This window comes from Balaenoptera musculus, chromosome 10 (assembly GCF_009873245.2).
Source record: "Balaenoptera musculus isolate JJ_BM4_2016_0621 chromosome 10, mBalMus1.pri.v3, whole genome shotgun sequence".
Classification (NCBI taxonomy): domain Eukaryota; kingdom Metazoa; phylum Chordata; class Mammalia; order Artiodactyla; family Balaenopteridae; genus Balaenoptera; species Balaenoptera musculus.
In genome coordinates this window covers 10,547,324-10,563,128 of record NC_045794.1, presented here as the reverse complement: position 1 = coordinate 10,563,128, position 15,805 = coordinate 10,547,324, and the positions used below count along the sequence as shown (strand labels likewise).

The 15,805-nt window shown below is 46.6% G+C and overlaps 1 protein-coding gene across 1 annotated transcript in view; it reads right to left on the bottom strand.

Annotated features, from left to right (window-relative positions):
• Positions 1–15,805, bottom strand: part of FAM234B (family with sequence similarity 234 member B) — a 36,569-nt gene that overhangs the window by 8,484 nt on the left and 12,280 nt on the right. The window contains exons 3-9 of the mRNA XM_036866938.1: positions 13,748–13,846; positions 9,945–10,133; positions 8,349–8,479; positions 3,449–3,596; positions 2,962–3,103; positions 1,803–1,946; positions 1,568–1,649 (exon numbers count right to left, since the gene is read on the bottom strand). Of these exons, the coding sequence (XP_036722833.1) occupies positions 1,568–1,649; positions 1,803–1,946; positions 2,962–3,103; positions 3,449–3,596; positions 8,349–8,479; positions 9,945–10,133; positions 13,748–13,846 (935 nt within the window). The remainder of the gene's footprint in view (positions 1–1,567; positions 1,650–1,802; positions 1,947–2,961; positions 3,104–3,448; positions 3,597–8,348; positions 8,480–9,944; positions 10,134–13,747; positions 13,847–15,805) is intronic.

Here is a 15,805-nt window from a genome sequence, read left to right as displayed (position 1 = left end):
TGGGCCTGCCGTTCTCTGCCCAGGATCAGACTCTGCTTCGCCGAGAGCAAGCAGAGAGGAAGCAGGCTAGCAGTCCAAGAGTCCCTTCATTAGTCTCGGGGAGAAAAGAAGTCTAGAGACACTGCACTAAAACACTTTAGCCAGTGACACGTATTATTCCATTTAACTGTCACGACAACCCTATGAAGGCAAGTGGTCTTATTACTCCCGTTTCACAGATGCAGAAACTACAGCTGGGTGAGACTGTGTCATCTGCCCAAGGTCACCAATAAGTCAGGGACTAAACCCCTTTTGTACCCTTCTTCCTTCATCCCGCTGGGAAAGCCAACGGACATGTCAGTCTCTACCTGAATTACCTGTGAAACACACTCAGACACTGCTTCCTTCCTGTCTAGCACTGCTGGAAGACTCTCCCCGAAGTGGTACTTGTGTCCTCGGATCTGTCCCCTACCCATGACTAAATAACCCTAGGCTCTACGCCTCATCTGAATTCCGCAGCCTGGCTTTCAGGCCCTCCACCAGCTGAGCGCATCCTGACCGCTCTGTAAGGAAGGCCCCTCTGCCCAGCCTCCTATATCCATCCAGCAAACCTCCTCCCTGCTCTCGTGACTCTGCACATCTAACCCCCAACCGACGGGAAGCATCTCTTGACACCCTTCACTCCAGCTGCTCCCCACGTCCCCGTGGCATCGTGCGAACTTCCGTTCCAGCACTTACCACGACATACGAGGTACAGGCACCCCGGTGACTGAACCACACGAGGCAGTGGCTTGTTCCCATTGATGCTGTGTCTCCACAGCCATCATCTGCGCACCTGGCACAGAACCTGGCATACATGAGAGGCAGTGATTAAGTGTTTGTTGAAGTCACTCTCAGGGAACAGGGTACAATCGTATATAAATACATATTTCACGCTGAAGATAAACCAAAACGCTCAGTCGATTATAAAAAAAAAAAGGAAATTTTAAAAACTCCAATTCCACCTGTAATGTTAAAGGAATGAAAACTGTCTATCCAGTCATTAAATCCTCACAATATACAACCTGACATAAAATCAGAATGACCTATTTGTGTCCTTGGAACACACCCTACCGTCTATCTCAGGGAGCTGGAGCTCCTGCCCCTGCCTGCCTGACCAGCCTCCTCTAGAAACGCAGTTCAGCGGCAAGGCTCTGCTCACCTTTCCCGCCTTCATGAAGTCCTCCGTAACAGCCCAGCCACCCCGGCTAGCCCACCTTCTGTGAAATCTAGGAGTATGTGTACTGAAGTAGTACATTTATGTATACCTGCCTTTCCCCATCAAGAGACTTCAGAAGGCTCCTGTACATTGAGAATCCAGAAGGAACTCCTGCATAGGAAGGAGGGCAGCTAGAAAAGCTTCTGATGCTGTAGAGTTTAGCACTGCATTGTGACTTTTCATTTTATCCATTCAGCTAGACTTGGAGCTCTTTGAAGGAAGAGACCATATTTTAGGTTCTTTTTATTTCTCACGATGCCTAGCGCAGGGCTGGACACCAAGTTTACACTGGATATATGTTTTGACTGATCTGGAGTCCCCAGGTTTTACCTTTTTCATCCCAACTCCATTCGGTATCTGCAGGAGGAAGTCTAACGTCTCATCATCCGTGAAATACCCAGGAGTAGGCTGGCTGCAAGTGAGAACAACGTGAGTGATCAAGTAAAGGAGAAAAAGAGGAGAACCTAACTCCTTCCCGCCCCCTTCCCTTGCACTAGCCCCAGATATCAAGCAATCATCCTGGGCGATTTTGAAACGCGGGCAAGTGGAACAGAAGAAAGCACACCTGCGCAGGCCTTGGAGGCTCAAGGTCCAGGAAGGTGTGAGATTTTGCCCCTGAAGCAGGACGAGGCCTTGTCTGGTTGTGATCAGGAGGTTGCTGCTGTTGGAATCCGGCACCTTCACCACCTGGAGGAGCTCCACCCCATCACTGCGTTAAACAAGACCCCGACAGTTAGTCTCAGGCTTGGATGAGATTCCTGCCCTGCTTATTTTGGCTCTTCCTCTCGGCGTACGTGTTTGTATAGACCCTCGCATTTGTCTTCCACCAGTGTCTTGTCAAGCAGGGCACTCTGCAATTGCAGTTGAATCTCCTTTTCTTGGTTTCTTTAGAAACCAAGGAGCCCTAGAAAATTCAGGCAAGTTCAGAAGGAACTGACAGGAGAAGTGCATCTCACGCTGGATGCTCTGGGAAAGAGAACAGAGCTGAGGACAGTGGCAGGGAAGGAGACAGAGGTCGGGACAGGATGCTTGAAACTGTCACTCAGCTCGGACAGCTGCTCACGCCATACACTTCATCCAATTACTTCTCCCTCTGTACAACCGGGACTACTCTATTTAACATCTGTCAAATGCACTGACACAATGCGATACTGCCTAAGAAAATGCTAGAAAATGATTTGAAGCTTCTGGGAGGAAAAGAACGAAGATAATTATTTCACCCCAGGCCTGGGGTGAAATGAGTAGAATCCATGGTAGATAACAAACAACATGCTTTTAGTTAAGAAATAAACAAGAAAAAAAAAAAATGAGATTTCATGGATGCTGCCCTTGCTTCTGCCAAAGTGATTCTTCAACTAAGAGAAGAATACGGGCGAAGAGCAAGGCCAATCCTTCCGCACGGTTTTACAAGCAGTCGTGTTAAATCAATCTACCTCCCTGCCTGAGGTTCCCCAGTCTCTCCCTGCCCTGCTCTGACTGCCACGCCAAACGAATATCCTTCTTCGCCGCCTACGTGCGAAGTGATCACACGCCAGGGTCACCCACACGTAGACGTCAACGCTTTATGTCACCAAGAGAAGAGCACTTGTAACTCCCCTTAACCAGATCAGAAGGTGGTATATGAAGGCCAGCACTGTTTTCCCCCCAAACCTCTGCCCACGTGTTCACCAGCCCAGCCAGACAATGACTTGGTCTCACTGTGACGGGGCCAGATCGCTGCCCACCTGTAAATGTCAATGAGCTCTGACAGGTTGATGGATCTCCGCCTCTCCCACTCGGGCTCGTCTATCTGCAGGGAAGGTGGTAAGCTGTCTCGATTTTGGGCCTGAACAAAAATGTCCCGCAGGGCGACAGCCTGGATATTTCCTAGCAGCACAGAAGAACCAACACGGAGAAGGTGAACTTTACAGCACTTTTCCAGGGTGAGGATGGGAGCGAGAGACCCAGAGCCTGGGCAGGTGGATGGGTCCCACACAGCCCGCCCGGCCCAGAAGGGAACGAGTTGGGGGGAAGTGCTTAAGGGGACGCTGGGCAGAGCTTCTCGTTGGAGAAGAGTGAGTGCCCTGCGGCAGGGGGCCCGGGCAGAGGAGGTGACAGAGGGCTGGTGTCAGTGACTCGAGGCTTTCCGACTCCAGGCTTTCTCTACGTCACACAGGGAGGCCTCACCATACACCCATGGGGACAGTAGCAAAAATGAGCCTTGCTTCTTACCAAAGCCAAACAGGATGTAGGCAGCCCCGCTGGTGGCGATGTAAACCTGAGGGCCGATCAGGTTCCCCACTCCCACGATGCTGTACTTCACGGGTCGGCCCACGGGACTCCCTGTCCGGCCAGACACCAGCAGAAAGCACAGATCTGGCTGACGAAGTGAAAGACGGGGGTTGAGTCCATAGAAGACTTATCGTTCCCGAATCAAATCGTTTCTCTAGATAGTCATTGCTTCCTCATTAGCTAAGAGGTCAGAAACACCTCCCGAAGTTGGAAAGCCCAAAGCCAAGCCCACTTCGTTCTACTTCCCTGGAAGTTAGAAAGTGGGGCCAATGCCCCGTTCCCTTGTTAGGTGGTAGCTCGGGCAAGTTCTCCGAAGCACAGTTGTTGCTGACAAGCAGTCTCCTGAGGCAAAGAACTCTAGCCTAGAGCTAAACAGAGTAGAGCCGACCCCCGGTCTCTACCCCCACACCCAGAAATGCCCAGTAACATTTGGTCCCAGGAGAATCAGCGCAAGCAGTGTGCTCCCATCATGACATACACATCTGGCCTGGCCACTATCAACCTCACCATCAAGCAGAGATCAGCAAACCTTTTCTGTGAAGTGCCAGACAGTAAGTATTTTACGTTTTGCCAGCCAGATGGTTTCCGTAGCAGCTACTCTACTCCGCCACTCGAGCGTGAGAGCAGCCATAGATAATACACGAATGAGCAGGCGTGACTGCGTCCCAATAAAACTTTATGAAAACAAACTGCAGGCCATAGTTTGCCAACCCCTGCGCTAGAGGATTTTCTTTTGGGAGTAGAGTCACTGGTTGGGAAATATAAGGACTACATCGATATCTTGACTTCAGTAAAGCTTTTGACAGAGTTTATCATCATGGATTCTTATGGACAAGATAAAGAAATGTGGTTCTCAGTGTACCCCGAGAAAGGGCCAATGCCAACCCAGAGGGAGGTTTCAGTGGAATGTCACAGCACCCAGCTATTAACTCATTCCTATTCATCATTCTTATCAACGACCTGAATGAACAGAATTCAAGTTTATCACAAAGCTGAGAGCGATAGGTAATATGCTGTTTGATTGATAAACTCAAAATTCCAGAAAGTCTTAGACTGGAAGATGGGTCAAAATCTGGAAGAAAAGATTAGGCCATTAATTAAGACGTGGGTATTTTATGGTAACAAGACTTATCGTGGTGATCATTTTGAAATGTATAGAAATAACAAATCAGTAAGTTGTTCACCAGGAACTAACACAGTGTTGTAGGTCAGTTATACTTCAAAAACAAATAAACTCATAGAAAAAGAGATCAGATTTGTGGTTACTAGAGGGAGGGGGGGTAGGAGGGAGGATTGGATGAAGGCAGTCAAAAGGTACAAACTTCCACTTATAAGATAAATAAGTACTAGGGATACAATGCACAACATGATAAACATAATTAACACTGCTGTACATTATATACAAAAGTTAAGAGAGTAAATCCTAAGAGTTCTCATCACAAGGAAAAATTTTTTTCTATTTCTTTAATTTTGTATCAATACGAGATAATGGATGTTCACTAAACTTACTGTGGTCATCATTTCATGACGTATGTAAGTCAGATCATTATGCTGTACACCTTAAACTTATACAGTGCTGTATGCCAATTATATCTCAATAAAACTGGAAGGAAAAAAAATGAAAGAAGTAGGGAAAAAAGACGTGGGTATTTTAACGGGTTATAAACAAAAACTGATTCTTAGAAAGGCTATCACAGCCTTTGGCTGCATTTATAGATATACAGAGTCTATATCAAAAGAAGCAACAATTTCCTTATGTTGATATAACTGGTTATATTACAAATAGAATACTGTTTTCATTTATGGGTACCATATTATAAAAGAGATATGGACAAAGTATAGTGAAAAAAGAAAGACATCAAGAAAGAGAGGGGTCTGGATCATTTTGCATGAGGAACAGTATGAGAAATTGTGACTGTTTAGCCTTGAGAGTAGCAGGCTTTAGAGGGACCAGGCTTCCAGCAAAAGGGCTTTCATGTAGAAAGAGGATTAGATTCATTCAGAGTATTCTATGGAGCTGAAGCCGGCACCATGAATGGAAGCTATGAGAAAGCAGATTTCTCACCAATAAGAATTTTCTAGAGTGGGCCAAGAACAAAATGGACTACCTCACAAATGCACACTATTGCCATCAGCCTGAGGACTCAGAGGGAATGGGTGCCAATGTATCTGGAACAGTGTATCAGCGACTGGAGCACAGTGTGCGGGGGTTAACTTCACGGCCTCTGAGGTCCCTTCCCACTGGCATGCTAGCCCAGATCTGTCCTCTAACCCCAACCGTGTCCAGGTGTCCCAGGCCTGCCTCACTCCAGCCCCAGATCTAAGAATGCCGCCCCTCTGTATCATAGGCCTAATACCTCTCACTCCTCCTTCCACATCTGCCGCTCGGAGCAGACACGTCCCTCAGGTTCTTTTTTGCTGGTATAGAGGTCAGAAAAGTCAGTATGAAGATGAAGCCACTGCTCTGAACCCACCACTTCTCCAAGATTTTTCTAGTCTTGTCTATCACTTTCCAGGCAGAATGGAGACTAGTCCATATCCCCTCCCTCCACCACCATATCCCCTCCCTCCACCACCATATCCCCTCCCTCCACCACCATATCCCCTCCCTCCACCACCAAAAAAGGCACAGAGTAGAAGCAGGTGAGAAGCCATTCCCGTAACACAGCCCCGTTGCTCGGGAGGGTCCCTCAGTCAGACCTGAACTATCATCCCATCCACCACCGCTGGCTGGAAGACAGATGCGATGTCAAGGCCAAGAGTTTTCAACTTGTTCGGGACACATAAACCTGTTCACTATGTCTTGCTATGCTTCTGCTAACAACCATAATTCCTTTAAAAAGAAACTCCCCTATGTGTAGTGAGGCGGATGAACCTAGAGTCTGTCCTACAGATTGAAGTAAGTCAGAAAGAGAAAAACAAATATATATGCTAACACATATATATGGAATTTCAAAAAAAAAAAAAAAAAGGTTCTGAAGAACCTAGGGGCAGGACAGGAATAAAGACGCAGACGTAGAGAATGGACTTGAGGACACGGGGAGGGGGAAGGGTAAGCTGGGACGAAGTGAGAGAGTGGCATGGACATATATACACTACCAAATGTAAAATCAATAGCTAGTGGGAAGCAGCTGCATAGCACAGGGAGATCAGCTCGGTGCTTTGTGACCACCTAGAGGGGTGGGATAGGGAGGGTGGGAGGGAGACGCAAGAGGGAGGGGATATGGGGATATATGTATATGTATAGCTGATTCACTTTGTTATACAGCAGAAACTAACACACCACTGTAAAGCAATTATACTCCAATAAAGATTAAAAAAAACCCAATAACCTATATGGGAAAAGAATCTGAAAAAGAATGGATATAATATATATGTATCACTGAATCACTCTGCTGTACACCTGAAACTAACACAACATCGGAAATGAACTATATACTCCAATATCAAATAAAAATTAAATTAAAAACAAAAAGAAACTCCCCATACTTTCCACTTTGGGACCTTCTGAGAATCACTCCCTGATGGATGTAATCATTAAAATGTTCCCTACTCCCAGGTCTCTTTATTCACAGTGACTGGAATGAAAAAAGATTATGTGGAGAATTCCTGACATTTTGGTTCAGTCTACTTTGAGACCAGCTGAAGAAAAACAAACAGAAAGGACCCCTAAAAGCGACTAGCCTTCGGAAATGTCCCTCACTATCTATCTTCTTTTCTCTCACCTCACAAACATAAGGTATCATCTGAGGCCCTAGAGCAGGGCTCCTGAAACTTGTGACTGGGGGAGTATGCTGAGTTAGTTCACGGTGCTCTTGACAGAAAACCGTAAAGTACTGATAGATTTAATTCCATTCTAAATAATTTTACTGGCAGATTTTGTAACTCCACTCCATATATACATTACATAAATCACAACAAGGTCTAGTAAAATTAAAAACAGCTATCAAATGAGGCACAACGATCGACAGCCACATTTTCCCACAGATATTCCTGGCTGACTGCTGTCCACGAGCCTTTCCTGGCAGACTCACACTAGACAGTCTGAGAAAAAGTCTAAGAGAAAGTCTGACAGAAGCTCTGAGAAAAGCTTCAGGAATAAAAACTTAAAATTGAGATAATTCTATCCATTAATATATTCTTTCCTGTGATTTACAGGGAGAAAAAAAAACTACTATTATTTTATCTGTGCAGAGAATAACTAGTTCCAGGTCACTGGAGTTCCAGCAAAGCATAATTGAGAAGCATAATTTAGGGACCACTGTACCAGAAGCAAAGTCTGCAGGCACAGCTTAAACGACAACTCTTTCTTTGGTTGCTGTTGTTATTACTTGTTTGACTTACAATTTTTTTCTATGTATATCTTATGAGCTTTCTATCCGTCTGTCTCATTGTTTTATAGTTGCAATAAAAGTTAAATATACATAGTAAAATCAACAATATGTACACTTGGTGAAAAACAGGCACCACTCTGGGCATTTCATATATGTTAGTTCTAATGTTCATAACCATCCTGCAAGTAGAATAACATCCCCGCTTTACATACGAAGTAACCAGGGCTGGGATAGGCTCTGTGGTTTGCCCAAGGCCACAGGGCAGTAGAGCAGGAATTCAAACATAGACCTATCTGGCTCCCAAGCTCTGCCACGTTGGTCAATGGGACCTGGAAAATGGGTTCATAATGGTAATTTATTCACTTAATCTCACAAGGAGAACTTATTTAAACCTAAGCCCTTGTAATGAGAAGGTTTCAAGCAGCATTTCTACTAATGATACTAGGAAACGACCGAAGTTGACACTTGCCCTGTAAGAGACAAGGACCACCTAACATGGCGCATACCTGCAATTCCCCAATGGCCAGAACTGCGAGATCTCTAATGCCATCTTCATCCAGGTCTAGCAGCACCACGCCTGGGGCAGCCAGGGTACCGTTGGATAAGTAGTGTGGGTCTAAAGTCCAAATGGCTTTCCCTGGGGAAAGATAAGTACACTCATCACAATTAGGGATTTCTGCCTCTGCAAAAGGCAGATGCAATGCTCCCAGGCCAGAAAAGAGACTCAACAGGCTGAATGACAGACAGCAACTCCTACACACTTTCTCCTTTCGTTTTTATCTTACTGGGGAGAAATGGAGCAGGGAGTATGCACTGAAATCCTGAAGTATCTGGCTAACAAGCCCATGTAATAACTTCACACCTGGATTTTTTAGGTAACACGGACATGCTGAAGACTCTCTAAGAAAGAAGAGCCCAGTTGTCTGGGATGGAGGAATTGATCTGTTAGAGATGATTCCAACTCCTAAGGAACCATCCAGGGGCAGCCAAACAGAAGCCCAACTCGCTCCTTCTACCATGTGTTCATATAAGTAGAGAAATCATAAAAGGTTTTCAAGATGAATTCATTGCTAGAGTTAACTCACACGCAAATTTTTTTCACTCAGAAGAACCCCACTCCCAAACTCCAACCTTTACAACTAGGAAGGAGGCTATTTTACTCAGCTTCACTCAAGTCGAAGGTTAACGAGCATACTGGAAGTATAAGACTCTGTAACGAGCCTTCATTGTATTTGATTCTCTTCCATTCCTTTTGTCACATATGTCTGAATGTGATAAAAAGATAAAAGAGGCCAAATCAACATGCCTCCACAAACCTTAGTTTCTTCACTGGCATATTTTTCAGTGGTTAATGCCCAAGTTTACATGTGAACACTTGTATGTCAAATATTGAATACAAAGAGAAAAAGCTCCATGGTCTTCTATACAAAGAACAGAGAAGGGAGATTCCTTAGAAACTGAAAGCCTTGGGATAGGTTCTGTTTGGATGACTGAGTTTAGCCCCATCCTATCACCAAACAGGTTGAACCATGGATCTATTACTCACTCTGCTCAAACCCTTTCTCCTTATTTCCCTTAATATCCACCTTACAGAGCAGGAAATCAGACCTCCCACCATGGGAGAGTGCAACGGTCCCTTCCCGACCAGACTGTTCTAACCTGAGATTAGGCCTCCCAGGAACAGGGATCTCTCATGGTCAGTGATTTTTTTTTTTTTTTTTTTTAATTTATTTATTTTTGGCTGTGTTGGGTCTTCGTTGCTGCACGCGGGCTTTTCTCTAGTTGCGGCGAGCGGGGGCTACTCTTCATTGCGGTGCGCAGGCTTCTCATTGCAGTGGCTTCTCTTGTTGCGGAGCACGGGCTCTAGACACGCGGGCCTCAGTAGCTGCAGCACGCGGACTCAGTAGTTGTGGCACACGGGCTCAGTAGCTGTGGCTCGGGGGCTCTAGAGTGCAGGCTCAGTAGTTGTGGCTCACGGGCTTAGTTGCTCCGCGGCATGTGGGATCTTCCCGGACCAGGCAAGAACTTGTGTCCCCTACACTGGCAGGCAGATTCTCAACCACTGTGCCACCAGCAAAGCCCCCGCAGTCAGTGATGTTTACCTGATGTCGCGTTGAATGCGCTGAGCATCTTGTGTGTCCCCGTCACAAGGCAGACGGTTTCGGCCACTCTCCCTGGCATTAGATCCAGACAGGTAATATCTCGGGCCTCCTCGGGGAGGGGACTAGACCAGAGCGTACTGCCATTCATCCCCGAAAGGCACACAAGGACAGCAGGTGGCCTTGAGACACCTAAAAGCACACAAGAGACAAGAAAGGGCAGGAGGCAGAGGAGATAAGAGGGAGAGATGAGCGGGGGGCTAGAAAACCAAAAGGAAATAGAGGTAAGGCAGCAACTCAGACCTGTGTGCTCAGCTCCCTCCTGTATTTCTGGCAACAAAATCTGCGAACAGAGTACCTGTCACATCTGTTCAACACATCTCTCATGTAAGACGACATCCTCCAGGCAACCCGTGTGCACCTCTACTCTCCCAACACACTTGTTGACGTGTCTGTCATCTTAGCCCTCGCTAAACAGGGATATCCTTAAGGCTAAAGCCTGTCACATTCATTTCTGCATCCTCAGTGCTTTGCAAAGCGCCGAGCATATCTAGCAGCCAAGTGCTTTCTGAATAAAAGGAGCAAAATCAAGAATATGGACAAGGAGTGATTGGAAACAAACAAACAAAAAAAACGGGAGGCACAGCGAGGCTCAGAAAATTGACACTGATCTAGAATATGTATAGAGCAGGAAGCAAAGTACCTGAATTCTAATCATCCCTAGCAAATGCTCCCTGAGAGCAGAAAACAATCTCTTTAAAAAATAAACCTGGGGAATAAAAAAGGTCATGAAGAACCTAAGGGCAAGATGGGAATAAAGACACAGACCTACCACAGAATGGACTTGAGGATATAGGGAGGGGGAAGGGTAAGCTGGGACAAAGTGAGAGAGTGGCATGGACATATACACACTACCAAATGTAAAATAGATAGCTAGTGGGAAGCAGCCAAATAGATAGCTAGTGGGAAGCAGCCGTATAGCACAGGGAGATCAGCTCGATGCTTTGTGACCACCTAGAGGGGTGGGATGGGGGGGGTGGGATAGGGAGGGTGGGAGGGAGGGAGACGCAAGAGGGAAGAGATATGGGAACATATGTATACGTATAACTGATTCACTTTGCAGAAACTAACACACCATTGTAAAGCAATTATACGCCAATAAAGATGTTAAAATAAATAAATAAATAAAATAAAATAAAATAAACCTGGGGACTTCCCTGGCGGTCCAGTGGTTACGACTCCACACTTCCAATGCAGCAGGCACGGGTTCGATCCCCAGTCGGGGAATTAAGATCCCACAAGCCGAGTGGCAAGGCCAAAAAGTGAAACAAACAAACAAAAAACCCTGAAGATTATACTTAGCAAAGATCAGGAGGTCCTCCTGGTCTAGAGTTCCAGGGAATCAGCTGATCTGGCCCCAGCCAAGAAAGAATACTTGGGCAAACTCACTACCTAGCTGGCAAAGGATTCGAGCAGCTCAGCTCTTTAACAATCCTTTATGGCACTCAATTAACCCATCAGAATAATAACTTTCTCTCTTGCCAGTTTCACATTCACTTTCAGGATAGGGATACGGCCCACCTCACACACTTCCACTTTTCACTTCTAGCAACAGCTAATAAGGATAAGGACACGTAGGCTTTAGAGCTTCACTGTACCTATTCCTCAGAACTGCTAATTAAACATACAACCCAAAAACAAGTGACAAACTGGTTTGCCCTTTCAGATCTTGTTGCCAGAAGCAGCGGTTTACATGACAAATCTCAGCCATGTATGTTACCCCCCGGACTTCCCAGGGATGTTCTGATTAATAGACTGTGCTCTCCTTCCTCCTTCATGACCCTATCGACTCCACATCAATTGCGTGACTCGTCTTTTTCCCGGTGGTGATGGGTCATCTCTTTCCCTTCACACCACGACTCCTTGAGGCAGAGACCACACTCCTCTCGTTTAGCTCAAAAGAAGCAGTGCAGCTCTATGTGAGGTGCGCAGCAGGTTGTTGGATGAATGAACAAATGAACAAACAAGTAAGAAACACAATCCCCCTCATGTTCAGTGGCACAGATCTTTGAACCCACTGGCTGGGGTTTTGGGCACAGCAGTTTGACATAAGGGTCAAGGGCAGGAACTCCAGAGTCTCCCGGCTACACCATTTGGATCCCAGCTCTGCCACTACCAGCTGTGAGACTGATCAAGTTCCTTAACCTCACTACCCCTCAGTTTCCCCAACTGCAAACGGGGATAATAACATTAGTCCACATTATAGGTACATTGAGGGATAAATTCGTTCATAATATGTCATGTACTTACAACAGTGCGTAGCACATACAAAGTACCATGTGTGTGTTAGCGCTACTATTACTTTTATAATCTATAACCAAATCAGGCTGGTCCATATTGTGTCCAAACTCATGGCCTTGCCATCATGAGTCCTGATATGTAGCAAACCATGTAAAATACCAAATGACTGGAAAAAATCTCTAAAAGTGGATGGGGGAAATTTTTACTTCAAAGGCTAATGAGTCATAGGCAGAAAGAAAACATAATTAAAGTTGAATCATATAAAAGTCAATTTCTAGGCTGGAGCTTCTTCCCATAAACAAATCTATGCCCAAATTGCTTCTGCATATTACACAAGCCCCAGAAAGGTATTTCTAATAACATCAGAGAGGCATGAAGCCTAGAATTCTCTATAACACACCTAAATGTTTATTCCAAGGCCTGAATGATTAAAAAACAATTGGTAGGGCATCCTCAGCCTCAAACCAGAGTTCCTGTATCAGTTTACAGACTTCAGTTCGAATCCACTTAAATGGAGGCTCCAGGACAAACCAAAAGCCCCCATGTACCTATAATGAAAATGCAACTTTTTTGTTGTTGTTGTTGCAGTTGACATGTATCAGCTGGGGTCCCAAAAAAAAACCCAGCTCACTCAATTAGGGTAAGTTGTGGAGGTTTAATAAACAGACTGTTTACAAAGATGTGGTCAAGGTGTAGGGAAACCACAAGAGATAGTACAGCCCCTCAGAACCGTGGCCACGCCCAGGCCCAAAGAGACAGGGGAAGGAAGCGTTTCCTGGAATGCAGAAAAAGAAAGTCCTGTAAGAGGACCACCTTGAGAGAGGCTGTGACCTCTGATCAAGGATGTGGCCAGCCTGAGGTGGCCCAGGCAGAGGGAAGCCAGGGGAATAAATACCCTCCGGTCACTCTCTTCCTCTCCTCCAGCTTCTGGCCTGTGCTCCCCATTGGCCAAACCCAGTGGAAGTCTGCAGGCCTGGGACCTGACGCAACGCGTACGGGTCAGCCTCCCGTCCCGCGGAGAGCAGGATGGAGAGCAGAGACGGAAGAGCAAACAGACGGGGTCAAAGGAGAACACCCAGCCAAGAGGTATGTGTATAAAGATATGTTAGAACGTGAGCAAAAGCTTTCCGCCAGGGAGGGGAAGGTAGATAGAGTCTGTGTTTATCATCATCTAAGAGGCCAGGGAGAACCGACTCGGAGAAAACTCAAGCAGCCTAGGTGCTGGTGCTGTTCAGGGCAGGCGTGCGGCCGTGGAACCTCCTCCCTGGGTCTCAGGTTGGTCCCTGGACCGGGGCGCCCTCCAGCTCTCGTGCTCTGTGATTCCCTGAACCAGGCGTTATGCACATGCAGGAGCCTTCCGACGAGGCCCGTCGTGTGGGCCGGATCCCCGAGGGCTTTCTTCTCACCGCAAGCCCGCACAGGAGGCAGCCCCAGCGCCTCCCCTTAGCTCACACCCTCCACTCAACCGGCCTCTCCCGCCGAGGCCTCCAAAGGCACCCTCTTACCAGCGGTGCTCCCGTTCCCTGATGTCACGAAGGAGAGGAGCACGTCACGCAGGCCGTCCCCGTTCACGTCCGCCAGGTCCAGCGGAGACAGGTCCCCACCTGATGGACACATGAGAAACACAGGGTCCTCAGCAAGTTGCACAGACCAGCTCCCTGCTCCAGGCTGGAAAGGGAATGCGCCATAAAAACCAGGCAGACTTCTGGGTCCTAGATAAGATACACAGACCCAGCTCTGCCCGTGCCTCTCGCCAAGGACAGCTAGAATCCCTGGGCGTTACACATAAAACAAACAGGAGAAGACTCTGGAAGGCGGAGAGAAGGCAGACCGGCTGGGGACGGCAAGACCCAAGGAAGGACAAGCTGGTGGCTCCCCTGGGTTTTCTTTGGCCTCATACCCCAGACAGGGTGCTGCAGAAGCTGGCAACCCCGAAATGCCACCAGGGACACACAGAAGGCCCCAGAAGAGCTGGTCCCCAGCCAAAGGACAGGAAAGGCACAGCCTAGCAAGCCAGAAAAGTTCTCCTCAAGCTCTGCTCTACCCCAACCAAACACCACAGATAAAACTGTGGTCCCAGCCAGCCCCATAGCAAAGGCCAAGAGGAAACCCTTGCCGGGCTGTAACAAGGTCCCCCTCACCCCACCAGGGTCAGGTCAGAGAAGGCCGGGTGGGGAGGCTGGACTCCCATCCCCACCTAGCAGCACTCAGGCCTCCATACACAAGGGAAGCCTACGGTTCTATCCCCACCGAGCATTAATGGGGCAGCCGCCCAGCCCTGGTGTCAGCAGAGGCCTGACGGGAGCCTGGACCTCCATCTCCACCCGGCAGTGACAAGGTAGGTAGTGTCATTCCCCGCCACACACCTCCAAACAGTGTGGAGTCAGAGGATGCTTGCCAAATTCGGAGAGCACTCACACATGGCTAGTGGAAGTGTAAACTGGTACAACCACTACGGAAAATAATTTGACAGAAACTCCTAGGGCTGGGCATGCACATACCCTGTAACCCAGCCATTTCACCCCCAGGTTTATGCCCTAGAGAAACCCTTACACACTCCAACAGGAAACATGCACAAGAATCTTCTTAGTGGCATTACTTATTTTTTAAAAAAACAGAAGTCACCTAAATGCTCATCGACAGTAAAGTGGATCGATAAATCATAGGACATTCATACCATGGAAAATTAGTGGTGAAAATAAACTCCAGTGACAGTACATTAATACAGATAAACCTCAAACATTCTTTCAATACGCTGAACAAAAAAGCAAGTCACAGACAACTACATGATTATATCAATATTTATATGAAATTCAAAAACAGGCAAAATTAAAGAACATATCATTTAGAGATGCATATCTATGTGGTAAAACTTTAAACACAAGTAAAGGAATAACGACACAAAACTCAGGAGAGGAAGACCCTCTGGCGGGGAGAGGGGGATACGGTGAGGAGCGACACATGGGGAATTGCAAAGATCTTTACAAGGTCCTCTTTCTTAAACTCGGTGGTGGATACACCAAGAATTCGTTACTAGTCTTTACGCTGCATATAAATATTACAAGAGCTAACTTAGAAAAAACAAAAAAGGAAGGAAGAGAGGGAGAGACATTCTATGTGTAGGAACATATCGTAAGACATATCCACCCAGTTTCGCCTTAAGAGAAAGTAAAGATGAGAATACAGAACTCATCAGAAGCTAATTCAGCTGGGATCAGAGAAGGGTCAGAGAGAAAATGTTTCTAGATCAAGATGATGCAGGGGTGTGGGCATACTGTAGCGAAGGGAAAATTTTTCCTCTGCCTTCTTAACGTTTCTAGCTGAGACTGACATAAGACAGATGAACAAGGGAAAAGCACTCAAATTTTATTTAGTAAAATTGTGCATGTGCATGGGAGTCTCCACAGTTAAAATGAAGACCCAAAGACGTGGCTAGGCCGCAGTGTTTATATCCCGCATTGCACAAAGAGTGGCGACTGGAAAAGTAACTAAAATATATGAGGGAACCACAGGAAGATGAGAGTTATTCTAACAAGGTCTGTTTGTACAAATGTCTCTCTGCC